The sequence below is a fragment of the Grampus griseus genome (assembly GCF_964374135.1).
Source record: "Grampus griseus genome assembly, chromosome: 2".
In the NCBI taxonomy this organism is placed as follows: Eukaryota; Metazoa; Chordata; class Mammalia; order Artiodactyla; family Delphinidae; genus Grampus; species Grampus griseus.
Window position 1 is genome coordinate 67599785 of NC_139018.1, and position 26774 is coordinate 67626558.

The 26774-nt window shown below is 35.2% G+C and overlaps 1 protein-coding gene across 6 annotated transcripts in view; it reads right to left on the minus strand.

The window, feature by feature from the left end:
* The window catches only part of SCFD1 (sec1 family domain containing 1), a gene marked incomplete at its 5' end in the record, with an annotated part of 133274 nt that overhangs the window by 63576 nt on the left and 42924 nt on the right, over positions 1 to 26774 (minus strand). For 5 of the 6 annotated variants that reach the window (XR_014296330.1, XR_014296331.1, XR_014296332.1 and 2 more), the window contains 6 exons: positions 7962 to 8043; positions 8732 to 8805; positions 9750 to 9840; positions 12588 to 12727; positions 22635 to 22734; positions 25779 to 25864. Coding sequence is in view for 3 of the 6 variants with exons in the window: in XM_082647827.1 (XP_082503953.1) it covers positions 7962 to 8043; positions 8732 to 8805; positions 9750 to 9840; positions 12588 to 12727; positions 22635 to 22734; positions 25779 to 25864 (573 nt within the window). Of the gene's footprint in view, positions 1 to 3934; positions 4004 to 7961; positions 8044 to 8731; positions 8806 to 9749; positions 9841 to 12587; positions 12728 to 22634; positions 22735 to 25778; positions 25865 to 26774 lie in introns of those variants that run through there. The other variant, XM_082647829.1, reaches the window with a different exon arrangement.

The window sequence follows — 26774 nt, forward strand, 5'->3', positions numbered from 1 at the left end:
CTGGGAAGATCCTACGTGCCGTGGAGCAACTAAGCCCACGTGCCATAACTACTGAGCCTGTGCTCTAGAGCCCGTGAGCCACAACTACTGAAGTCCGCGCGTCTAGAGCCCATGCTGCGCAACAAGAGAAGCCACCACAATAAGAAGCCCATGCTATGCAATGAAGAGTAGCCCCCGCTTGCCGCAACTAGAGAAAGCTCGCGTGCAGCAACGAAGACCCAATGCAGCCAAAAATAAATAAATTTTAAAAAATAAAATAAAATGTGTATATTATACTGCATTATGAATCTCCAAGAGGGGGATACAGAAAATTTTATTTTTAACCTTATTTCACCAAGGAAGAAACCTCACTAATTTGTGGAATCTACTAAAAACTCTGTCCCACGGTTCCTTCTATCTTGAAAATCCTAGTTCCACAGGAGGTTCGTGAAGGACTTTGGAAAGTGGGTGCTACAGGACTGAGGAATTATAAGGGCTATGTTTGATTTTTTACTTTCTACTTTGATTTGTATATCCCTGGTGCTCATGAATTATTCTCTATTCTGCTAGTCTATGTGTTGTCATTGTAAGTGACCTCAAATTCTGTAGAACAAGTCAAGGTATAAATAAATAAATAAAATGTGAGAAATCTATTTTAAAAAGTAAGGAATGCATCTGTCCTCTCCTTTTATTTTAAACATTTGACTGTTCATCTCAACTCTGCTTCTACTCTCTGCATTTAACCTACTGCATATTCCTATAAGGGAAAAGTCTGTAAAAAACTCCCGGGTTTACCCACTCACAAATTATGTAGCATATTCTGTTTCTTAATATTCTGTGGCACTTAAAACACAATGCCAAAAATCCACATTACCAAAATTAGTCTTTGGCTTTCTCAATGACTTAATTAAAATCTGTTTTCTTATCTGTAAAAGACCTGAAATAGATGACCACTAAGCCTTGTTTGAATTTTTCACTTTTATTGAGGTATAATGACATACAATACACAGAATTTGTTAAGTTTTAACATATGTATATACCCATGAAACCATGAACACAATCCAAACACTGAACATATCATTCATCACCCAAGGAAATTTTCTCAATGTACTTCTTTCCTTTTGGCCCTCCAACACAATTCTCTATGTCCTGCTTTCTGTCACTATAGATTAGCTTGCATTTTAATGAATTTTATGTAAATACAATTATAGATTATGTATTTTTTTTGTGTGTGTGGCTTCTTCCACTCGGTGTAATTACTCTGAGATTCATCGATTCATCTTTCACTCAGTGCAATTACTATGAGATTCATCCAATAATACATACTGTATGTATTAATAGTACCTTACTTTTAATTGTAGAATATCCCATTGTATAGATATACCATAATTTGTTCATTCAATTCACCTGTTGATAGACATTTGGGTTGTTTCCAGTTTTGGGCTATGACAAAGAGCTGCTATAAATATTCATGTACAATGAACGTATATGCTTTCATTTATCTTCAGTAAACACCTAAGAGTAGAATGGCTGGAGCATATAATGGGTTTGTGTTTAACATTTTAAGGAATAGAGATACTGTTTTCCAAAGTGAGTGTACCATTTTACATTCCTCCCAGCAATATATGAGAGTTCTAGTTCTTCTGCATCCTTGCCAGACGTTGGCAGGATCAATATTTTAAATTTTAGACATTTTAATAGATGTATAGAGGTATCTCACTATGGTTTTAGTTGTATTTTTCTAATGATTGTTGACACTGAACTTATTTGTCACCCGTGTATCTTTTTTAGTCAAATCTTTATTCAAATCTTTTACCCTTTTAAAAATTGGGTTGTTCATTTTCCTTTTATTGTTTTTTTTTTTTTTTTTTTTTGCGGTATGCGGGCCTCTCACTGTTGTGGCCTCTCCGGTTATGGAGCACAGGCTCTGGACGCGCAGGTTCCGGATGCGCAGGCTCAGCAGCCATGGCTCATGGGCCCAGCCGCTCCGTGGCATGTGGGATCTTCCCGGACCGGGGCATGAACCCGTGTCCCCTGCATCGGCAGGTGGACTCTCAACCACTGTGCCACCAGGGAAGCCCCCTTTATTGAGTTTTGAGAAGTCTTTATTTCTATGAATTTAACGTTTACGAATCTATTAAACTGAGTCTTGCTAAATGACAATGCTTCATCTTCATGAAAACAGATGGCAGAAAAGTGAGAGCAAAAAGCTAGGAAAAGGTAATTTCATACTTTGTTTTTTGAGGATGTGGAAGTAGCCTCCAGAAATTCATAGTGAGTAAGAAACTGAAGGATATTTCACTCATTCAAGAGCTGTCTTTGGTCATACTTGGAGTAAAGAAAACTTTAAGTTCTTATAGTGACTAATAATAATTGGGATGAAAAGAGGTAGAAGATAGTGACAGTATGTCCATTGGGGACTTCCTGCTACAACATATATTTTTCCCTGCTTTGAAGAAAAGACACCAAGGTCATATGAACATTCACTTGGTATGTGTACTGGACAAGAGATCATTTAAAAGAGATCAGTCAAAATCCAGGCAGAGAAATGTTCTGATTTATACTACAGTAAAATTTCTTCCCTACTGTGATCAGGAGAGTAGTGATCAGTTAATCAAAGTCAGTTAATGTAAAGAATAAAAAAGGACCTGTGTTGTATATAAACATTTTAAACACTACCTTTTAACTTAAGGTCTAAAATGTATAATTGTCTGTCAATCTTGACGTAGATCCAAGACCTTTCCCTTGAGTACCGAGGTGCACTGACTGAAATTTTTTTCTTTCTTGTATAATGTATACCTATAAGGGATCACCTACAACTTCTAGTTTGTTTCTTTGAAGTGAAATAAAAAAATTTATAAACATTTACAAAGCAATTTTAGTGTTTTTCAAGATTTTCTAATGTCTTACAGGTTTTCTGTGTTTTTTTTTTTTAACCTGCTACTAAGTTAAGCAATAATTAAATCACCATCTTCATTGAGTCTAAGGCATGTAACTTAGTTTTATAGAAACAATCCTCTTTTCCTACTCATACCATTGACATAAACAGATTGGAATCAAATACAAATAACTTTTTGGTAAGCAAAAAATTCAACTTACAAACATACTAGCTGTCAAATGTCAGCATGTCAATAATGTGGCCAGCAACCACTGTTTTACCAAGGGAATAAAGGGCATCAGCTAATTTGATGTGTTGACTAGTGAAGATCAGTTCAGTTTCTACTTTATTTTGAAAGCTTATTTTCCCCTAAGAAAGATACTGAAGTTGAACCAAAGAAAAATTAGTCCCCTGAAGGAGGGGCTCCAGTTAAAAGCTAGCATCGCTAGCAAGGGCTAAACCTTGTTCAGAGTGTAGACCTAAGGCAGTACATGTTTGCTTGACCAGATGATGTGTTTAGATCTAATTCAGTACCTCTTAACTTTCTCCACAAGAGGAACAAAAATTAAGATTCAGCACCAATGAAGCCTTGATCCACAACAGCTTATTAACAGCTAATTCTTTGCCGGTTACCTTAGGAAGGAGCATTCAGATGTAAGAGCATTAGGGGAAAGAGCATATAATGCCATTTCTCTCTCATCTACTGTGACTTACAGCTAGGTAACTTTTCCTTTTCTTAGGTTTCTGAAGCTAGAGAGTAATTAATTCAGTGTGATTATGCAGGTGAGACAACAATAATTAAAATAAATTAAAATTTGTCTACAAATTATTTAAGTAATCTCAGAATCCATTCTGTAATAACCAGCAAGTGGGGGAAAATCTTATTTGTATTAGAAATGAAAAAATTGCTAAAGAGGTTGCAAAAGATAAGGTTTACTTTAAACAAATGAGGATTCAACAATTTAATCTATTAGACCAATGTTAACTACCCAAGCCACTAAAATCCTTAGAATATCAATACATTTACATGATAATATTTGCCAAACTTGTTACAAACTGCTGTGCTCCTTCTATCTTTCCACTGAAACATCAACTACTGGATAACCGCCAGGACTTCTCTTCTAGTATTCTGCTTCAGAAAACCATCTAAAGAAATGTAAGAAGGAGCTATAATCTAAACACCCCAAAAGAATATGCAAAATTGCAATAAAGACAAATACCAAGAGAAGTGTTCTGAGATCTCTGCATTAAAAGTCATAATATTCTTGCTAATAATAAGTATTTACTACTCAGGTGAATTAATGTTTACAAAGAAGTAAATAAAGCTCAGGTGGTCAACAAATTCTAATGAAAAGAGTAAGAGATGATGGGGGGGTGGGATGAATTGGGAGATTGGGATTGACATATATACACTATTGATACTATGTATAAAATAGATAACTAATGAGAACATACTGTATAGCACAGGGAACTTTACTCAGTGCTCTGTAGTGACCTAAATGGGAAGGAAAACCAAAAAAGAGGGGATATATGTATACATATGACTGATTCACTTTGCTGTACAGCAAGAAACTAACACAACATTGTTAAGCAACTATACTATACTTTTATTATACTTTAATAAAAATTAAAAATAAAAAAAAGATAATGGAGAAAAATACTTCTTTAATTATTATTAACATTATATAGCCAGGGGCAGATGGTGTAACATAATAATGGCACAAATAAACATGTCACTTAAAAGTAAATATTTTAAAACTGGAAATTTAATAATTATGAAAAACCGTAAGAAAAATTTTGTAACTAGAAGTAATGAGAAAAAATGGAAACAATAGCATTTATGTGCTAGTTTTGACAAGGGAGAATAACTTAAGAAAGATGGTTAACATTAAAACAGGACTCTTCACAGAAGACATCCCAATTTTTCTATACTAATAAAATTTCTTTATTATTATTATTATTTATTTATTTAATTTTTGGCTGCATTGGGTCTTTTGTTGCTGCCCGCGGGCTTTTCCCCAGTTGCAGTGAGCAGGGGCTACTCTTTGTTGTGGTGCACAGGCTTCTCACTGGGTGGCTTCTCTTGTTGCACAGCATGGGATCTAGGCGTGCGGGCTCAGTAGCTGTGGCTCACGGGCTCTAGAGAGCAGGGTCAGTAGTTGTGGCGCATGGGTTTAGTTGCTCCACGGCATGTGGGATCTTCCCGGACCAGGGCTCGAACCTGTGTCCCCTGCATTGGCAGGCGGATTCCTAACCACTGTGCCACCAGGGAAGCTCTAATAGAATTTCTTATATCAGAATAACTCAGAGTATGTGGCTTATTAAATACAACTATAATTTATTGTAAATATTTAAAATAAATATGCTCCTTTATCTATGATTTAAAAAAAACTTCTACTATTAATTGGGTTTCCTAGAATGATCCAATGAGGAATACTGTGTTCTATACATGACATTATTTTCCCTCTGCAAGTGAATGACCTTATATATAATGTCCTTTATAGTTTCTTTATATCAGATCCTACTAGGAATATGGTGTCTTCCTTGAGTTACAGCACAAAAATTATTCCAAAATATGTAGATTTTATATACAAGTATTTAACACCCTGAATGACAAATTAGTTTCTTAGCATAAGATGCTCTGCCAGACAATTAGCAGCCCTGGAAGAAACAAGTTCCTTTATAAAGAGAGCCAAGCAACCAGGTCTTAAAGCAGAATTTTTGGGTCAGGCATGGTGGCTTATTAAAGTATCTCAGACAGACGGCATCTATTAGGACAAAGTGATTCTCGAAAACTTATATACAATCATAAATAAGCATTTAATTTATGCCTTAAATTTTGCCTTAAAAAACACCATTTTTCACCTAGTCACGTATAATAGCCATCTTCCAGTTCTCCACTTACTTCCAGAACTCACCCATCCCTCACACAGCTAAGACCATTCTCTTGTTAAAACATAAATCAGATCATGGCATTAACCTCTTCATACTTAAATCCCTATTTCTCTTGACCCCATAGTCTATCACTCTTTCTCTCCTCACTATAAGCACATTAGACTTCTTCTAGGTCTTCCAAAGCAATTTGTTCCTGCCTTAAGGCCTTTGCAGCACATATTAGTCCCTCTGCCTGGAATACGTGGCCCTGAAATTTTCACTAACTGGCTCCTTCGTGTGATTTGGGTCTCAATTAAAACACCACCTTATCAAAGGTGATTTCCTTTGATGGTGATTTCACTTACTCTAGAACAGCCCTCTGAGCCAGTGTCTATCATATCACATCACCCTAATTTGGTGTTTTCATATCACCTAAATGCCTGACGTTATCCTGTTTTCTAATTTGCTTACTTTGTTTGTTGTCACTACTATATTAGCTCCAAGAGAACAAAGAACTTGTCTGTCCTGTTTATTACAGAATCTCTAGGGCCAGCACAACACCTACAGAGCCACTTAACATAATTGAGTAAGTAAATTACTTTAACCAGAATTTTCTCAAACCATAAGCTCTAGTCTCTGACCTAGAGTATATTCATATAAATTTGGGGCAGGATACTGTTTGTAAAGTTTTATGAATAAGATGAAACTGTGCACTTTCCATTGGTATGATAATTAGTTACTTTGGGTTACACAATTCAGTCTGGAAGTAGAAGCTAAGCTTGGCACTTTCCTGGTTTTACAACTGTGAGAACTGAAGTCAGAAAGTAAAATATAAGTATTAATAAACATTTAATAATGAAAAAAATTAATGAAAAAACTATATGTCAAAAAAATCCACGGAACAGTTTAAATCTCAAGGTACATACAGGACTATTAACAACTGTCATAAACAGCATGTAATCAAGAAACATTTGTTTAATGGATCATAAGATCTTGATTACATAAGTATAGTTCAGTAGATGTAAAGCAGAACCTATATTTTGTTTTAATGCAATACATTTTTGTTTAACTTTTTATATTAGATTCACAGTCTTCATATTTAGGCTTGTAAGCAAAGCCTTTACTTTCCTAGTGAAGTAAATTCTCAATATAGCTCTTTGTTGCATTTTACCGGTTATATGTCTTATCTCCACAGGAGACAATGATCTCAGGTAAAAAAATTTGATCAGCATTTTCCCACTTTACAGAGATGCAACATATGGAAGTGAAATCATCTATAGACTGCTCAATTATGTTTCTATTCCTGTAGGTACATGAAAATAGCAAGCATCACTATCAAGATGTGGGGGAAAAAAAATCGGGCTGTCAGCTTAACAGAAATTATGCAGGTTTAAATTCTATGCTGTACAATGTCCATTATCTATCTATATTAGCTTCTTTCTAATGCTCTAAGGCTTTTTAAATCATTAAGAAAGAAAAATGTTTAATCCCCTTTTCCATAAATCCAAGTTGTTATCAATACTTTGGACAGGAAGCAAGCATATTCAGCTTTTTTACATTGCTTTTTCAAATGTATCATCTCAAATGGAAAGTGGGGTCAGTAATAGCCACATTCTAGTATATCATCAATCTGTCACTGGAATTCAGTTCCATGTCCAGAGAATAAATGACAGTAGAATACTGAAGAATGGATTAAGTCCAGCTGATACAGAGTTACCATGAATGAAGTAATGAGAAAAAAGAACTATGATAACAACATACAGAATATCCAATACATTTGTTTCAAAATCACAGTATAGCAGGTAACAGTAAGAAGCAATAATGCTAACAGACTAATCTAAAACTAAAAAGATCAGAACCAAGTTACATAATGAAGTGATGTTATTAATAGATATTTTAGATAGTACTATAGTAAAAGGGATGTCTAAATCTGTATTACTGATGTTTAGATACAGGTCTACTATTAACAAAGTAATACAATAAAACGTAATAAAAATATCACAGATGCTAACTTCTCTTTACTGAACATGTAACCTTGGACAAATCACTAATCTTCCTGGATGGGTTTCCTCATTTGCAAAAATGAAGGTAATAATGCTGCCTTCAATAATTATATCTCTTAACATTACAGTGAGGGCTCAACAAGACAATGAATATGAAAGAATCTTACAAAGTCTAAAACCCTACAAAAATAGTAGCTATATTGTGGGGAAGGAAAAGCTAAATTTACCTTTATATGTTCTAAAACAGCAGTGGCAACATTTGTATGGAGATCAATAAGTCTTTTTTTTTCAAGGAGTTCTGGCAAAGAACTACAAGTATCAAAAAATTGAAAATTAACCATTAAATTCTCTAAGGAAATGACATAAATTTTAATAAAACACACACCTGGTTGCTTCCTCTGAGGATACTTGGAACAGTAAAACAGGGACAAAATTACATGTTAAACTATCAACTGAACTTAATCTCCAGGCTTGAACACATACAGTATTTACCACTTTAATACAGTTGAAATGCTTCTTATTTTAAAATAACCTGCCTCCCAAATATCATTATTCTACCATTTAACTTTCTGATTCCAAAATTTGGAGGTTTAGAATAAAATCAGATTAATGTGAAATTTCTAAAACACGAAACTCTCTCTCCTTGATGGCATTTAAAGTATGAAAAAGATACCGCTTAAACTTTAGCTAATAAAGTAATAGCAGCAATGATAAAATTAACAATAACTCACCTTACTTTATCAGCGATACTATCTCGGTGGCAAAATTACCCCCATTATACAATTCTAACTAGTAAAAGGAACAAATGATCTGCTATATGAAAAGGAGGGAACTTAAATCAGATTGAACATATTAAAAACACAATTTAGTTCTTTAGTCTAAAGGTATATGCTATTACTATTATTTCCTATCATGAAAAATATTAATCAATTTTTTAACCTCCAAAATAAATTCTTATCAACAGAAAGATTTCAAAGAGGATAAACTGCCTACTTACCTAACGGCTGATGTTAACTTAGCAGTATTGTCAGACAGCATACTTATGGCTCCTTCATCTTCCCCTTCTAGTCCCTGGAAGGAAAAAACGGTCCCAGTAACTACTCAGAAATCCCAAGCCCAAGCATGAAAATCAATATATTCCTAAGATCACTGATAAACAGTATGATTCTGGTCACCCAGGATAATAATTCTTCCCTTCTAAGGAGCAAGCATCTGCATTTTTGACAGTTATAGAAAAGTTCTAGTCACCACCAATCTAATGAATGGTTGGATGACTAAAAAAAGGACCAGCTGGCATTTTCAGATAAAGAAATAGGCCCAGAGACTTCCCTGGTGGCACAGTGGTTAAGAATCCACCTGCCTATGCAGGGGACACGGGTTCAAGCCCTGGTCCAGGAAGATCCCACATGCCGCGGAGCAACTAAGCCCATGCGCCACAACTACTGAGCCTGCGCTCTAGAGCCCGCGAGCCACAACTACTGAACCCACGTGCCATGACTACTGAAGCCCATGCGCCTAGAGCCCGTGTTCCATAACAAGAGAAGCCACCACAATGAGAAGCCCGTGCGCCGCAACAGAGTAGTCCCTGCTCGCCATAACTAGAGAAAGCCCATGCACAGCCAAAAATAAATAAATTTATTAAAAAAAAGAAAAGAGAAGTAGGCCCAGAGACTTGCCACAGGTCACACAGTAATTAACAGTACAGCTGAAATTTGAAGCTAGATCAAAAATATAGTAAAATGAGCAGCACCGGAACATATATCTCTAAAATATACTCACATTATATATTTTTTCAAATCATAAATTCATATTATTTTTTTTAAAGAGTCCACTCTTCTCCTTAGAACTTAGATTTCTTTTTAAAAAAGATCTTTTATGTAAGTTGGGAATATATTTTTTTGTTATTAAAGCAATGAATGGCCTTGAATTTTTGTAAGGAAAAAAAGTTAACCTCTTTCCCCCTCCAGATGTCCTTCTGCTTCTCTATATTTCCAAGAAAGTAAACAGAATCTTACCATAATGCTTTTAAGTCGTTTAACCTCATCTTCCTGTGCTCTGTAAGACTCTAGTTCTTGCTGAACTGATTCTGCAACTTCTGGGAATGGACTGAAACAGTATTGCACAAGAGGAACTATAAGTATGAGATTAGAAGATTGATTTTTGTGTGAATTTTGAAATATATACAATGAGGATTTATTATTATTTCAAATGTATTCATTTAAATTTGAATGTATATTATATATAACACAGGCAGAAAACATTTAGGATAAATACTACTATATATCCTTGTGATATCTATTTACATTGTAAATACTATTTCTTTAAAATGCATAATACTTATATATATAAACAAATTTAAATTTTATTTCTATTCTTTTCATTAACTGTATCATTTTCTCTTCACCTATACATTATTAGAAAAAATAAAAAGATATTTAAGTGACTGAAAAACAAAGTAAGAGAAACCACAGTATATCAAACATCAATTAAATATTACCAGGCAAATTAACATATAGTGTCAAAGGGTCCATGTAACTACAAAGATGTACTAAAAAATATTACATGCTGTGAAAAAAACTGTAACTGTGAAAAAAATCTTTTAATTCTGTAAATTCAATATCTAGACCACCATTGGTAAAAATAGAACATGGGCCCAGTTTTTGTTTGTTTGTTTGTTTTGTTTTTATTAATTTTTACTGGAGTATAGTTGCTTTACAATGTTGTGTTAGTTTCTGCTGCATAATAAAGTGAATCAGCTATATGTATACAAATATCCCCATATCCCTTCCCTCTTGCATCTCCCTCCCACCCTCCCTATCCCACCCCTCTAGGTGGTCACAAAGCACCGAGCTGATCTCCCTGTGCTATAACATGAGTATTTTTCATCTACAGCCTTAGGGGAGGCCAGCTTCTTCTCCTTTAAGAAAGAAAGGGTCACGTCCCCCTTCCTCCACGCTGACACTTGATAACACTTCACTAATGATCAGCACAGAAATGACAAAAGCTCCTGAAAGGATTTTGAGAAACACAGTCCAGTTTTACATGACAACTGCGGGCCCTAACGGAGGTCCAGCAGAGTCTATGTTGTCAGAAAACAGCAGTGAGCAGGTAAAATGTGCTGGTTGAACTAAATGATCCTTAAAATCTCTAGTGTGTTTAGGTCTCAGGGCTAACAGACGATAATAACTGCTTGTATTTATTGAGTGCTGACTGTATGACAAACACTATGCTAAGAATCTGTCTCTATTGTCTCATTTAATTCTGACCACAGTCTTGGTGGGGTACATATACACTTATACACTGCTGCCAGCTAAGACCAGGGACTTTAGAATCTGCCAGAACTGGTTTTTATACCTGGTTTTACCAATGAAAGCTGGATGATTTGGGGCAAGTTACTTTACATTATGTCAATCTTCACAACAACCTGAAATAGGACAATAGGTAGAAGTATCATCCCACATTTCACTGATGAGGAAAATGAAGCTCAGAGAGATTTAAGTAGCTTGTTTAACTCTATGCTGTCTCCCAGCATCTGTGCCCACATTGCTATTGTAGCATGACATTCAGAGTGAGGGCTATTCCTACCTAACAAACAAAAAATTAAAGTTCTTACTATTCAACTGACCTCTTAAGTTGTTCCTAAACATATGGTCTAAAGAAAATATTCAAAATTTCCATATATGAATAAAGAAATTGTTTTCTTAAGCTTTTGTTTTTCTATTAGGGAATGTGAAATTTAAAATTAACTTTAAAATATCCTGCATCCTCTATAAATAATGTAAATTCTTATACTTTACCATTCTAAAAGGAAATGTAGACTATATATAGGATTCCAAAGAGAAGAAAATAATTTAAAATACCCAAAATTGCATTAGTCAGAGAGAGAAAGATAGTGACTTTTCGTTGCAGAGAAACTACAATTCTTTGTTATAGCAATGTGATTTTCCAGTGTTTAAAAAAAAAGGTTATAAATAAAAAAAGATAAAGCATACAAAAAAACTAATTGTATTGAACCAAGTCTATATCCTACTTCTCTTTAAACATAAATGAGACCAAAAAGAACAGCCATATCAGGGAGATATACATATATATATACAGACAGATAGATACAGTAACTGTTGAAATAGTCCAGATTACAATAAATAACATTGTATTTCCATAATTGTTGATGAGCAACATTCTTTTTCTCTCAGAGGAATGATTTTTTTGTTTGTTTTTTAGAATGATTCCTCTAGCCATAATGACCACTAGATAACTTTTATAGCAGTTACTAAGCTCATGAAGTACCTCAACTTTAAGGGGTCATAGCAACACATGGATCTGCATATCTACCTATAATAAATCACATGGCAAATTGTTAAAATTTTTTTACCTATTATTTCTAATGTACTTTGAATAAATCTTGTTTTCAGGCTTAGGTATTTTCTCCACAGATATCTAAAATTGGGTTTGTATGAAGGCAAACATGGAACAAAAAAGGAAAATCACATTTTCATGTTTCCCTATCACAAAAACCAATTTTAATGAAAGGTAGAAATGGTGCTGCAGAGGGTCAATGGGGATAGAAATGAAATTGAGAAAGACTATCTGTAAAATCTATAAAATCATATGGTGTGAACTTATTGAAAAGGGAAGTGGCTCCCACAAAACAACTAACAAAAGCAACATAAGAACTAGGAAATTAAACAATAAAGACAGAGCTCCATAGACTATTTAATTACAGGTCTTATTCATGGTGTAGATGAACCACTGTGACCTGTTTTGGTTTTTTTTTTAATAAACCCATTAAGTCATATGACATCTGCATATCTTTTTAGGGGGTGAATCTTTTACTTATTGTTTTTCTTATTTACCTTCCTTTATGTTTCTGCCAAAATTTATCAACTGGAGTTAAATCATAAGACTTCTTGTTTTTTCTCTTTGGTCTAGCACCAGCTGGGGAATTCTCCACTCCTGAAGACTCTTCCAAATTAACTCTGTTCAAGTGGAAATCCTAGGAAAAAGTAATTCTGTTTTAAATAACAGTTTTCTGAAGTTAAGAACATTGCCTACAATAAGAAATATAACACAGATTCTTACTGCCGTTTCTACTATTTCCAAGGACAAAATACAGATCTGAAACTAAAAGACCTCCTTCCAATGTTTCGTTACATAAAGGTACCTTTAATTGTTTATGTATTTTAATTTAGTAGTAGATACATATGATTACAATTTCAGAAAGCCCATAAAACCATGTTTAGGTTCTTGTGTATCCTTCTAGAAAAATATTTTTGTATATGTCAGCAAACATATCCTTTAAATTTTAAAGAATGGGATTACATTATACATACTTTGTACTTTAATCTTCTCATTTAATAATGTATCAATATTTTGAGCTCTTCCTGTATTTGAATATGCATATCTACCTCATTTTTATCATGTCTACATAGTAGACAAATATTTGGCTACATTTATTTGACCACGTCTCTTGATGCTTAATTGTTTCCAGTAACAAACATAACCTTAAATGTAATTTTTAAACTCTTAGAGAGTCTTAACAGTCTGACCTGTTACTTGATGGATTGCATTAAAAAAAAAATTACAACAGAAGCTACAATAATAACAGCACTCCCTTTCAAATAAATGCTAAGAGCCAGTCATACTAATAGCTGCTAAGCTTTTCTGCGTAGACATAATTTTACTCACGTGAGGCTTGATTTTTTTTGCCCATTCCCAAAAAACAAACATACAAAAAAACAAAAGTGAGCTATCTTTTCTATTCTTTCTCCCTCCTTCTTGCATTAGACTTGTGGGTTCCTTTATGTAATAGCAGTATTTTATGGTTCAACTCTACTCTGAAGAATAGTGAGCTAGAGATAAAATATGGATATCAATAAGCAAATGAATGATGAGCAAAAGAAATTATATGGAGAAATTATCTAGCATGACTGTGATACAATCATCTTCGTTCAAAGATATAAGTTCTTAATGATTAAACTTCTAGGTCTTAGCAAATTAAATGTACCGAATATAATTTAATTTCCTCTTGACAGGAAAAGGTCATTAATACTGAGATTGGATCCTTAGACCATACCCTGTAACTTTCTCAAATAAATCCTTTACAATAGCTTACTTCCTTGTCATTTTCCCCCATGATATAAAAAAAAAGAGTGCAAAATATATAGATGTCTAACTGCCAGTAGAGTAACAAGCCTCTTGACAAAGAAGAGTGTACTATATTGTATTTCAACTTGTCAGTATTATGTCTTTCCTATGGGCTCCTTATATTATCATAGGATAAACATAACATAATATAACCCTATTTAATCCCTTTTCCCATCCCATACCTTAACCTCACCTTGGCACAGCAAATCATCCATATAGGAAGAAAGTACAATAAACAGGTGTTAACAGCTACATCTGAGAAGAACCTTTGTTTTTAAAAGTTATCTAACAAAACAAAGATACTGAAGAAAAGAAACATTTTTAAATAGTTAAGCTTTATTAACTAGAATTTCTAGTGAAGTACTATTTCCGTGGTGATGACACACAGCTCATTCAAAACACAAGTAACTTGTTAGCAAAATTACTGCTCTAAAAATAGGACAGCATGTTAATACCTAAGTATTGATGGAATACTTAAAACACAAAATGATAAAGGAATCAAAGATGTTAAGAGTTTTCAGAAATAACATAATAGCGGCAAGAAACGTTCCCCTTGTTTGCACTAATAGCCAGGCAAATAAGGAAAAATAATTTCAGTCTTGAAAATTGGGAAATCAGAACATTCTGTGCTGTACTCAATCATGTTAAAGGAACTGAAGACATGGGTATAGAAGACAACAGAATTAGTTTTCACATGGTAAAGTCTAATCTATTTCCACTGATATTCACACTTTCCTGACTTAGAAAACTGGACAATGGTGTGCCAAATCACCAGATATAAGTAAATCCCACTGGGAAAACATGGGTAAGTCTTCAGCAGTCTTGTTTTCCTTCCATGAGTTAAAGCAGACCAGGGGAGGCAGACAGAGCTAATATTAACAAAGTTACATTTGGGTAATATAGGTTAACACCTATTTATGCAGAGCTAAGATTTATATTCACATGAGAAAAAAAGCCAAACAAAGTAAAAGTAACGTTTATTTTGGCAAGGAATTGCGCCAAATCTAATTAAGTCTCTAAGTCGATCAGTTTACAGGAAATACTGGAAAAAGAGAAATAATGTCAAATTGTACCCCACAAAGATACAATCAACCAAATGCAGAAATGTCATATATCTTTAAGAAAACGAGTTCTTCTAAAATGTTTTTCTAATAACCTTTTAAAAGTATATATTAACTTGGAAATGACTTCCTTTTCTCTTCTTGAGTGGCAAGAACAAAATAAACTTTACTAAAGTCCTTATGTAATTAGTACAGATTCTGATTTAATATTTTAAATAATGAGAGTCAGTAGCAGAGGGCCAAAGGCACAAACAAGGGCACCTAAGATTCAAAAAAACAAAGGCCAACTAAAGGACAAGACACGGCAATGAAATAATGTCCACCCTTTGCCTAAAACTACTCATTGCAGTTGAACAATCAAATCCACAGCCCCTGCAACCAAGACACAACAAAAAGGAATCATGACTTTCTAATTACTAATTTTGCTTCTTATATCCTGAGAAAAGGAAAGGGACACTGCAAAGTTTTTCATCAGAAGAGTGTATCTGCCATGTTAAATGACAACAATCACCTTTCTGACACACAGAGAGGCTGTGTGAATTTTCACAGCAGTTTCCAGGGCCTGATATATAAATATTATCAATGTTCTGGATTTTCAGGCAAAGATATTTAATATAAAAAGCAAGCTCCAATTTCAAGTTAAACTTGAAACTCCCATCTACAACTTTTACTCCATCTTGTGGAGGTGGAGGGTATAACTATTAAGAATTTTGAAAGCTCAGAAGAAACCTCAAAAGCTGCAGTTTTAACAATCAACAAAAAATGGCTTGCTTACAGTTGGTTATGATATCTCAGTTGTAGTTTTTTCACATCTAGAAAGTGTATTAAAATTAATGAACAGGATTAACTCAATATAAGCTGTATAGGTTGTTATAACCAATTTTCTCAGAGACTATTTTCACAAGACCTAAATATTTTAAAAATAATGTTACTGAGAAAAGACGGCTTAAAGGGTAATATGGAATCTGAGAACCTCGCCTAAGAAAGTTAACTAGAGATGTGCATTGCTCTATTATTTATAACAAAAAATAAAAAAAACAATAACCCAAATGTCCACAGGAATCCACTATTGTAACCTCCATGCAAGCAGGGATCATGTCTCCTTTGTTTACCTTGTATCCCAGTGACCAGCAGTGCCTGGTACAGCGGAGGCACTTAATAAATATTTGTTGAATTGAATTCCTTGGAAACACATGGTTTCCAACTTTTTATTCTGGGAAGTGAAGAAGATTAGAACAAAGCCCCCCAAACCCCTACCATATACTTTTACTGTCTTGTATTTTTAAAATAATATTTTAACTTCAAATAGTAGAAAATAAAAATTAGTATATCTCATAAGGATACAAGGTCAGTTGTAAAAACTCATTTCATATTCCTTATTATTCTCATTTCACTGTGCAATAGTAAAACCCTCAAAATCAGTATTAGCCTTGTCTAGTTTTGGGGAATGTCTGCCATAACCTGTGTTTCCCAATTTCTCTTCTGACAATGGGGACTCAGCATATTCCTTTACATTGCAATTACCTGTACACACATCTTATCGCCTGCACTCAAAGCATCATGTACTTTAATTTCCTCTAGGAACTCTTCAAGTTTAGGAATTAGAAAGGATCCCGGTATCTCGATGTGCTATATGGCCTCCACACACCACTGGCAGGAGTGAAGAGGTGACCCCTGATCTGTATGCTCTTACTAAGACCCTTGCTCCCACCCAACAGGCAGGGACCCACCAACCAAATCTAATTTGAGACTATCAAAACTAACTCATCATGCCACCCCTTTTCAGATTCCATCTCTCTTTCTTACTGGATTCCTGAAACCATTCTGCCTACCCTCTGGAACTCGTACTCAGCAAAATCTCCTATTCTGAACATCTACTCTCAACTTCCACTGAACACTTTCTTGCTCTAGTTGAACACCAACTGGCTATCTCCTGTAGCCTTCTCAGACCACAACCTCTTTTTTTTTTTTTTTTTTACACACATCTCAAACCACTGGACCCAGGATTGGGCTAGGTGTCTTCCTTGTTACTCCCAGACTCTTCACTTGTCCTCTTCCCTAAAACAACTCCAGCTTTGAAACTCCCATCATCAGCCTATAACCGTAATTCTTAATCAGAGACAATTTTACCCCTCTCTACCCCATGGGAATATTTGACAATGAAGACATTTTGGTTGTCCAGAACTAAGGGTTGCTACTGGTATCTAGAGAGTAGAGGTCAGGGATGCTGCTAAACATCCTACAATACACAGGACAGCCCCCTACAGCAAAGAATTATCAGGCCCAAAATGTCAATAATGCCAAGGTTGAGAAATCCTGGTCTGTAGTCATCCTGGTCACTAATGCCTCATACAGACCTGCAGGACACTCTTATCTCCACAACCAACTCTTCTCTTTTGATCATTCCCCAATAGGGAATACACAAACATGCTGTACTTTCTCTCATTTAAAAATCTTTTTTTGATTTCACATCCCCTTCCAGCAGTCACCCCTTATCTCAGCTCTCCTATACAGCAAAACTCTTTCAAGGTTTGTCTATATTCTCTCACCTATGCCACTTCTTCCAATCTATCTTATACCTACTTCAGTGTTTAACCCCTATACTACAGAAGCCACTTTTTTTAACATCTTTATTAGAGTACAATTGCTTTACAATGGTGTGTCAGTTTCTGCTTTATAACAAAGTGAATCAATTATACATATACATATGCCCCCATATCTCTTCCCTGTTGCATCTCCCTCTCTCCCACTCTCCCTATCCCACCCCTCCAGGTGGTCACAAAGCACGGAGCTGATCTCCCTGTGCTATGCGGCTGCTTCCCACTAGCTATCTATTTTACGTTTGGTAGTGTATATGTGTCCATGCCACTGTCTCACTTTGTCCCAGCTTACCCTTCCCCCTCCCCGTATCCTCAAGTCCATTCTCTAGTAGGTCTGCGTCTTTATTCCCATACTGCTCCTCGGTTCTTCTGACCATTTTTTCTTTTCTTTTTTTAGATTCCATATATATGTGTTAGCCTACGGTATTTGTTTTTCTCTTTCTGACTTACTCTGTATGACAGTCTCTAGGTCCATCCACCTCACTACAAATAACTCAGTTTCGTTCCTTTTTATGGCTGAGTAATATTCCATTATATATATATGCCACATCTTCTTTATCCATTCATCTGCTGATGGACACTTAGGCTGCTTCCATGTCCTGGCTATTGTAATAGAGCTGCAATGAACATTTTGGTACATGACTCTTTCTGAATTATGGTTTTCTCAGGGTATATGCCCAATAGTGGGATTGCTGGGTCCTATGGTAGTTCCATATTTAGTTTTTTAAGGAACCTCCAACTGTTCTCCATAGTGGCTGTATCAATTTACATTCCCACAAACAGTGCAAGAGGGTTCCCTTTTCTCCACACCCTCTCCAGCATTTATTGTTTGTAGATTTTTTCATGATGGCCATTCTGACCGGTGTGAGATAATATCTCATTGTAGTTTTGATTTGCATTTCTCTAATGATTAATGAAGTTGAGCATTCTTTCATGTGTTTGCTGGCAATCCGTATATCTTCTTTGGAGAAATGTCTATTTAGGTCTTCTACCCATTTTTGGATTGGGTTGTTTGTTTTTTTGATATTGAGCTGCATGACTTGCTTGTATGTTTTGGAAATTAATCCTTTGTCAGTTGCTTCATTTGCAAATATTTTCTCCCATTCTGAGGGCTGTCTTTTCGGCTTGTTTATGGTTTCCTTTACTGTGCAAAAGCTTTAAAGTTTCATTAGGTCCCATTTGTTTATTTTTGTTTTTATTTCCATTTCTCTAGGAGGTGGGTCAAAAAGGATCTTGCTGTGATTTATGTCATAGAGTGTTCTGCCTATGTTTTCCTCTAAGAGTTTGATGGTGCCTGGTCTTACATTTAGGTTTTTAATCCATTTTGAGTTTATTTTTGTGTATGGTGTTAGGGAGGGTTCTAATTTCATTCTTTTACATGTAGCTGTCCAGTTTTCCCAGCACCACTTATTGAAGAGGCTGTCTTTTCTCCACTGTATATTCTTGCCTCCTTTATCAAAGATAAGGTGACCATATGTGCGTGGGTTTATCTCTGTGCTTTCTATCCTGTTCCATTGATCTATATTTCTGTTTTTGTGCCAGTACCATACTCTCTTGATTACTGTAGCTTTGTAGTATAATCTGAAGTCAGGGAGCCTGATTCCTCCAGCTCCATTTTTTGTTCTCAAGATTGCTTTGGCTATTCGGGGTCTTTTGTGTTTCCATACAAATTGTGAAATTTTTTGTTCTAGTTCTGTGAAAATTGCCAGTGGTAGTTTGACAGGGATTGCACTGAATCTGTAGATTGCTTTGGGGAGTAGAGTCATTTTCACAATGTTGATTCTTCCAACCCAAGAACGTGGTATATCTCTCTATCTATTTGTATCATCTTTAATTTCTTTCATCAGTGTCTCATAGTTTTCTGCATACAGGTCTTTTGTCACCTTAGGGGGGTTTATTCCTAGATATTTTATTCTTTTTGTTGCAACGGTAAATGGGAGTGTTTTCTTAATTTCACTTTCAGATTTTTCATCATTAGTGTGTAGGAATGCAAGAGATTTCTGTGCATTAATTTTGTATCCTGCTACTTTACCAAATTCATTGATTAGCTCTAGCAGTTTTCTGGTAGCATCTTTAGGATTCTCTATGTATAGTATCATGTCATCTGCAAATAGTGACAGCTTTACTTCTTCTTTTCCAATTTGGATTGCTTTTATTTCTTTTTCTTCTCTGATTGCTACGGCTAAAACTTCCAAAACTATGTTGAATAACAGTGGTGAGAGTGGGCAGCCTTGGCTTGTTCCTCATCTTAGTGGAATTGGTTTCAGTTTTTCACCATTGAGGACGATGTTGGCTGTGGGTTTGTCATATATGGCCTTTATTATGTTGAGGAAAGTTCCCTCTATGCCTACTTTCTGGAGGGTTTTTATCATAAATAGGTGTTGAATTTTGTCGAAAGCATTCTCTGCATCTATTGAGATGATAATATGATTTTTCTCTTTCAATTTGTTAATATGGTGTATCCCGTTGATTGATTTGCATATATCGAAGAATCCTTGCATTCCTGGGATAAACCCCACTTGATCATGGTGTATGATCCTTTTAATGTGCAGTTGGATTCTGTTTGCTAGTATTTTGTTGAGGATTTTTGCTTCTATGTTCATCAGTGATATTGGCCTGTAGTTTTCTTTCTTTGTGACATCTTTGTCTGGTTTTGGTATCGGAGTGATCAGAATCCACTCTTACGAAATTCACTAATAACCGTGACACTGCCACATGCAGTGGTGACTTCTTAGTCCTCAGCATTTGTACAAGTTAATTACTGCCTCCTGTTTGAAACATTTAATTCACTGGCTTCCAAAACAACACAGATCTAGTTCTCATACCTCACTGGCTGCTACTTCCTATATTATATTGTTCATTCCTACTCACTACCTCAATATCTAAATGGTGAAATTCCTCAGAGATCAGTTCTCAGACCTCTTCTCTCTTCTATCTATACTCACTCCCTTGGTGATCTCATCTTACCTCTTGGCTTTAAATACCATCTATATATGAACTACTTCTAAATTTATTTCTCTAGACTAGATGTTTCTCCTTAACTCCAGGCTCATATATCTAACTATCTAATGATATCTATACTTGAATATATTAATGGGCATCTCACATTTAACACGTCCAAAACTCAACCTCTGGTTTTCCCCCGAAAACTGCTTCTCCCACGTCTTTCCCATCTCAATAAAGAACATCCGTCCATTTGCAAAGGCCAAAACTTTGGAGTCTTCTTTGGCTTCTCTCTCTTACATCTCACATCCAATTCATCAGTCAATCCTATACCCTACATTCAATAGATTATCACAACCCTCACCATTTCCATCCTGGTGTAAAACACCATCATCTCTTGCTAAGATAACTGCAACTCCTAACTGGTCTCCTTGACTCTTCCTATGCCCCCAAAGAGTCTTTTTCAATACAGTAGCTAGGATGATACTCTTAAAATGTGTATCAGATGTCATTCCTTTACTCAAAACTATGTGAGGCTCTCTGCTTCCCTCAAATTAAAAATCGATATCCTTACAGTGGCCTTTAATGTCCTATGCTACGTTGCATCCCGTGTTCTATTTAACTTCATCTCCTGCTACTTTTCCCTGCCTTACTTGCTCTGGCCACTTTGGCTGCTTGCCATCTTTTAAACATATCAGGCATCCTTCTGCCTGGAATGCTATTCTCCCAAATAGCTACATAATTCACTACCTTCTCTCCATTAGATCTTTCTCAAATGTCTCTTTTTCAGTGAGGTCTTCCCTATTTTAAAACTGCAATCCTGTTCACCATTACTTACTTTACTTTTCTCCAGAGTATTTTTCACTTTACGAAATATTACATATTTTATTTTATTTATTGCCTGTCTCTCCTACTAGAATGTAAGATACAGGAAGAAAGGAATATTTTCATTGACTTTATTTATTGCTAAAACCAGGGTCTAGAATGTTCTGTCAAAGAGTAGGCACTCCAATAGTGGTTCTTCAGCCTCTATTGACCTATGAAAACTACTTTCCATGTTCTGTTACTCAGGGTTGGATCCATTGTCCCTTTGATTCTTCTCACTCTCCAGTGTCCCTTTGATTCTTCTCACTCTCTCTACTGAATCAGAGTTGACTACTATCATTGACACTTATCTTCGAGTCCAGAATCACAGAGGACTCTCGGATAGAGAAGTGTGCAGAACTGCCAATTTCCATCAGTAATCCTAAAATCTGATTTATTAAAAGATACTTTACAGTTAGAGTCTGTGTTTTAAAGAAATAAACCATTAAATCAAAACCATCTATTGCATGTCTTTCATTTCCTTTCTGTATGACATTTCAGGCAATCTTTGCAATAATGATGCTATTATATACTATAATCCCTAGAGGCTTGGGCTAAGATTTAGTAAATTAGAGTGCTGGTCTTGGCAAAGCCAGTAATTTAGGTTCATATCCTTTAACTTCTGTGTCTCAATTTTTCTATCTTACAAATGGGGACTATTCTGGCCCTTTTACATAGTGTCTTATAGAAATTATTTGTATACATCTTTTCTTTCCATTGCCTTTGAAGATTGGGGCTGTTTTTATTTATCTGTGTATATCACATGCTATTTACAATGTTTAGTAGATCAATATATGCATAGATAAAACAGATTTTAGTTTTAAGCATGAAATTACCTATGTGGAATTACTTCAAAAAACATATGATGTAATATAAAAAATACTATTTATTTTTACCATAAAATGAGGCTTAACAGATTCCCAGGAAAAAAAGGAGAAATTACATCTTTTCTCCCCAAGGAGAACAAATTTATTTACTTACTCAGTATGAAAAATTAAAAAAAAAACCAGCCACTCATTTTCCTCCATTCTTTTGTTCCCCATCATTCCAACAATACTACTGATTTATCCTGTAATTTAAAGACCATAAATTTGGAACTTTAAACCTCAAGGCTTCACTATTCTCCAGCATCCACAATCTAGTGATACCAAATTCCATCACCTTTTTTGTTTCTATTTCTCAGCTCCATCCTTCTCATCTGTATTTCTGTAGCCATGATGTTAATTTTAAATTAAGACCATTGAATGTTACTACATTTTAACAAAAAGTGGTATATTTAGCCTCTTACCAGTACATCATGCACCAAGGCTTGATATGTCCAAGTATGGTGTAAAGGAGTTGCCAAATCTATGTTTCTGTCAACAAGGACTAATAAAGGCCTTTGGAAGCTGTAAATATATTTAAAAAAAAGTTATGTAACTCTTAACACCTGTGTATACATCTACATTCTTCTACTACTTTCAGTATATGTCATTTTCATATGAACAATAAGTATACTAATATTGATATTCCATAATACTTTGCTTTCTAAAAAATTTTCTAGTACAATCAAGTAAAGCAATGCTTTGTACTACCTAGAGCCTGTGTATGATGCTAGATTATACGTCTTACTTAGGGAACTTTCTTAAAGGAAAAAATCTATACAAATACTTCTACGGAATAATTTTTTTTTTTTTTTTTTAGCGGTACGTGGGCCTCTCAATGTTGTGGCCTCTCCTCTTGCGGAGCACAGGCTCCAGACGCGCAGGCTCAGCGGCTGTGGCTCACGGGCCTAGCCGCTCCGCGGCATGTGGGATCTTCCCGGACCGGGGCACGAACCCGTGTCCCCTGCATCAGCAGGCGGACTCTCAACCACTGCGCCACCAGGGAAGCCCTACAGAATAATTTTTATAGTTATCAAAGTAAGAATAAGTTGCTTTTGCTCAGATTTATATTTTACATTTTTGAATAAAAGGAAAAAAAGAAAACCCATTGCCAGGTTCAGGGAAAACAATTACAGAGAGTAGGATCTTACAAATTTATACAAATGTTCAATCGTTTCATAAATTACAAATTCCAATTTTTTCCTGAAAACACAAATTCAAAAAAGCAGACTCAAGAGAAGAGGCTCACAAAACCCTATCCCATTATAATATATGAAACCAAAACATTATACTACAACAGTAACTAATTATATAATTACTCACTTACCAGACATGTCATATATTGTTTAACTCCATCACTATCATTTAGATATGAAATAAACTACATTTAAAGCAAATTGAGGTACAAAGTCATCTGGTTACCATGTGTCTCCAAAAGGCATAGAGATTTCACTTTAGAGGCACTACTGTATCAAGAGTACACGTCAATTTTCAATAGGCATTGCTACCTGATTTTATTTACTATATGTATTTTCTCCTGAAAGACCTCTGACAATTTCAGTAACTCATTACACCCTACTGGGTGTAAGACAGTGAACTCCCAACTGCATTAATTATAAGACTTGGCGATAAAAAGGTAGGAGTGGCACGCTTACTACCACCTACCATCGTTCATTATTCCAGAGCTAGGTGGAAGGTAGGGAGGATAGCCTACGGCAGGGTTTCTTAACTCAGCACTACTGACATCTGTGGCTGGATAATTTCTTATTATGGGAAGTTGTCCTGTGAAGTGTAGGATGTGTAGCAGCATCCCATAATGCACCCCATTAGATTCCAGTAGCAACTACCCAGTTGTGACAACTGACATGTCTCTAGACATTACCAAATTCTCGTTGAGAATCATTAGCCTACAACTGGATTCAAATACATTTAACAATAAATAGTCTGACAAGGCTGCTGACCCCTAATTCAAATAATTTAGAAATGCATACAACAAACTAAAAGTAAGACAACTATATTATGATCATGTGAATACACTAAAAAAAAAATTTATCTAAATAAAACAGTGCCTTTATATTGGTTTCTAAGGCCTATACAAGAGCACAATAAAAAAGGAACTGTTCAGTAAGGTATGACATAGTGGTTGCTTCTGTTGAAAAAAAAATCAGATGAGAATTTGATATCTCTGCTCTACTTAATAAGAAATATCATTATTTAGAAGAATATTTAGACCAGCGATGAAATTGCAAAACAGTTTAAAGTAACATGGGAGGTGAAACAGTTGAACGAACAATTGAAACACAATGTTAGTATCAACTGCAAATTATAGGAATAGTATATAAAACTGTAAGAGCCATCAAATTGACTTAAAATGAAGTCTATGAAAGGTTACCATAAGAGTATAATTCCTGGAAGGCCGTTATACTGAGTATCAGTTTATTTTCACAGGCTTTATTTATTAATTCACCTAAAACTAGGGATAATAATTAATTTTCCAAAATACTGCCTATTCCCCTTGAAATAATTTTCAGCCATTGGTGTGGGTTTCTTTACTTCCTCACCCCAATACTGTCCATTATTATTATTATTATTTTGTGTGTGTGTGTGTGTGTGTGTGTGTGTGTGTGATATGCGGGCCTCTCACTGTTGTGGCCTCTCCCATTGTGGAGCACAGGCTCTGGACGTGCAGGCTCAGTGGCCATGGCTCACGGGCCCAGCCACTCCGTGGCATGTGGGATCTTCCCGGACCGGGGCATGAACCCGCGTCCCCTGCATCAGCAGGTGGACTCTCAACCACTGCACCACCAGGGAAGCCCTGTCCATTATTTTTAATAAACAAAAGTTAAATATACTATAATGGACAGTTTTTTTAAAAAAATTTCTATTCAATAATAATTGAGCAGTCAGTAACTTTGGCATTATCTATTTATACTAGACATGGTAAAAAAGACAAAAATACTTTGCCGGTATTTTAATGTAAAAATGGAAACCAGTTAATAGGTAGAAATAGACATAGGCATCACAAGTTATTCAACTTACTTTTTTTCATTACCAAGAGGCTTAATGATAATTAAAAGGAAGTGGCTTCTTACTGCAAAAGCCGTATAAACAGGGCTTCCCTGGTGGCGCAGTGGTTGAGAGTCCGCCTGCTGATGCAGAGGACGCCGGTTCGTGCCTCGGTCTGGGAAGATTCCACATGCCGCGGAGCGGCTGGGCCCGTGAGCCATGGCCGCTGAGCCTGCGCATCCAGAGTCTGTGCTCCGCAACGGGAGAGGCCACAACAGTGAGAGGCCCGCGTACCGCAAAAAAAAAAAAAAAAAAAAAAAAAAAAAGCCATATAAACAGAAAAATTTATCCTACAGATGATAAAAATGAAAAACAAAAAATTCTAACAAAAGAAGGTAAATTAAATAAAATATTCCATTTGTATTTTTAAGAACGATTTGAATCAAAACCCTGATCTAGACTTTCCAGTATAAGGGTATTCTATCAGACAAGGAAAAACAACCCAAAAAACTCTACAAATGTTTCATTTTCAAGCATATAAGGTGTATTAACTAACATAATACCTGAACTGGCCAGCTCCAAGTGTGTCACCTGTAAAAAGACTGTTTCTTGCATCTCTCAGATTTTCCCGAAGTTTCTTATCTAGTTTCTGAAAAATGAAATTTTACATTAACTCTTTAAAAAAATATTTAATTTTATTGACGCATAGTTGATTTACAATGCTGTGTTAGTTTCAGGTGTACAGCAAAGTGATTCATTTATACATATACATATATTCATCTTTTTTTAGATTCTTTTCTTATATAGGTTATCACAGAATATTGAGTAGAGTTCCCTGTGCTACATTAACTCTTGAAGAACAGTTTCAGACAACTTTGCATAGGGTAATACACATTGTATTCTTAATTTTGGAACTAAGAAATTTAGAATTCCTTTACAAAACAGCAATTCTCACATTTTAGCTTCTTTACTATTCAATATTATCCTAACTTGGACTTGAAAAGACCAATGCTTTTTCTATTGTGACTCAGACCTGATTTCACTAATAATCACTTTTTGTTGACTATTTTTACTTTAGGTATGGGAAACGTTTTGCAGTAATAACCCACACTCTCTCCCAAAGCATAACTTGCTGCACCGAGGAAGCTATCTCAATAGTGGTGGTTGCAAGAGGCTCCAGAATAGAAATGGAATATGTGAAAGAAACTAGCCCTCTATCTGTCAATGACTCATTCGGGCTACTAAAACTCAAAAATGTTAGTGTATCTTCCTCCATCTTCCCATACCATTTACCTTCTTTTCAGTAACTCTGTAATTTCTCTAATATCTTATTTTTTAATCTTTAAAGCAAATATTTGAATGCTCATTTTACACAGAATGTTCTACTCCAGTATTATGGGAAAGCAAAATACACTTCATCATGTTAAAAATGATTATAATTGTTAATAAATGTTTGCTAAATGAAGTTAAATATTAAATGATTTGAGGAATCAAATAAGTGTAAAATACTACTTAGAGAGACAAAGCTAAATGAGAAATATTTATTTGAGTAAAAAAGA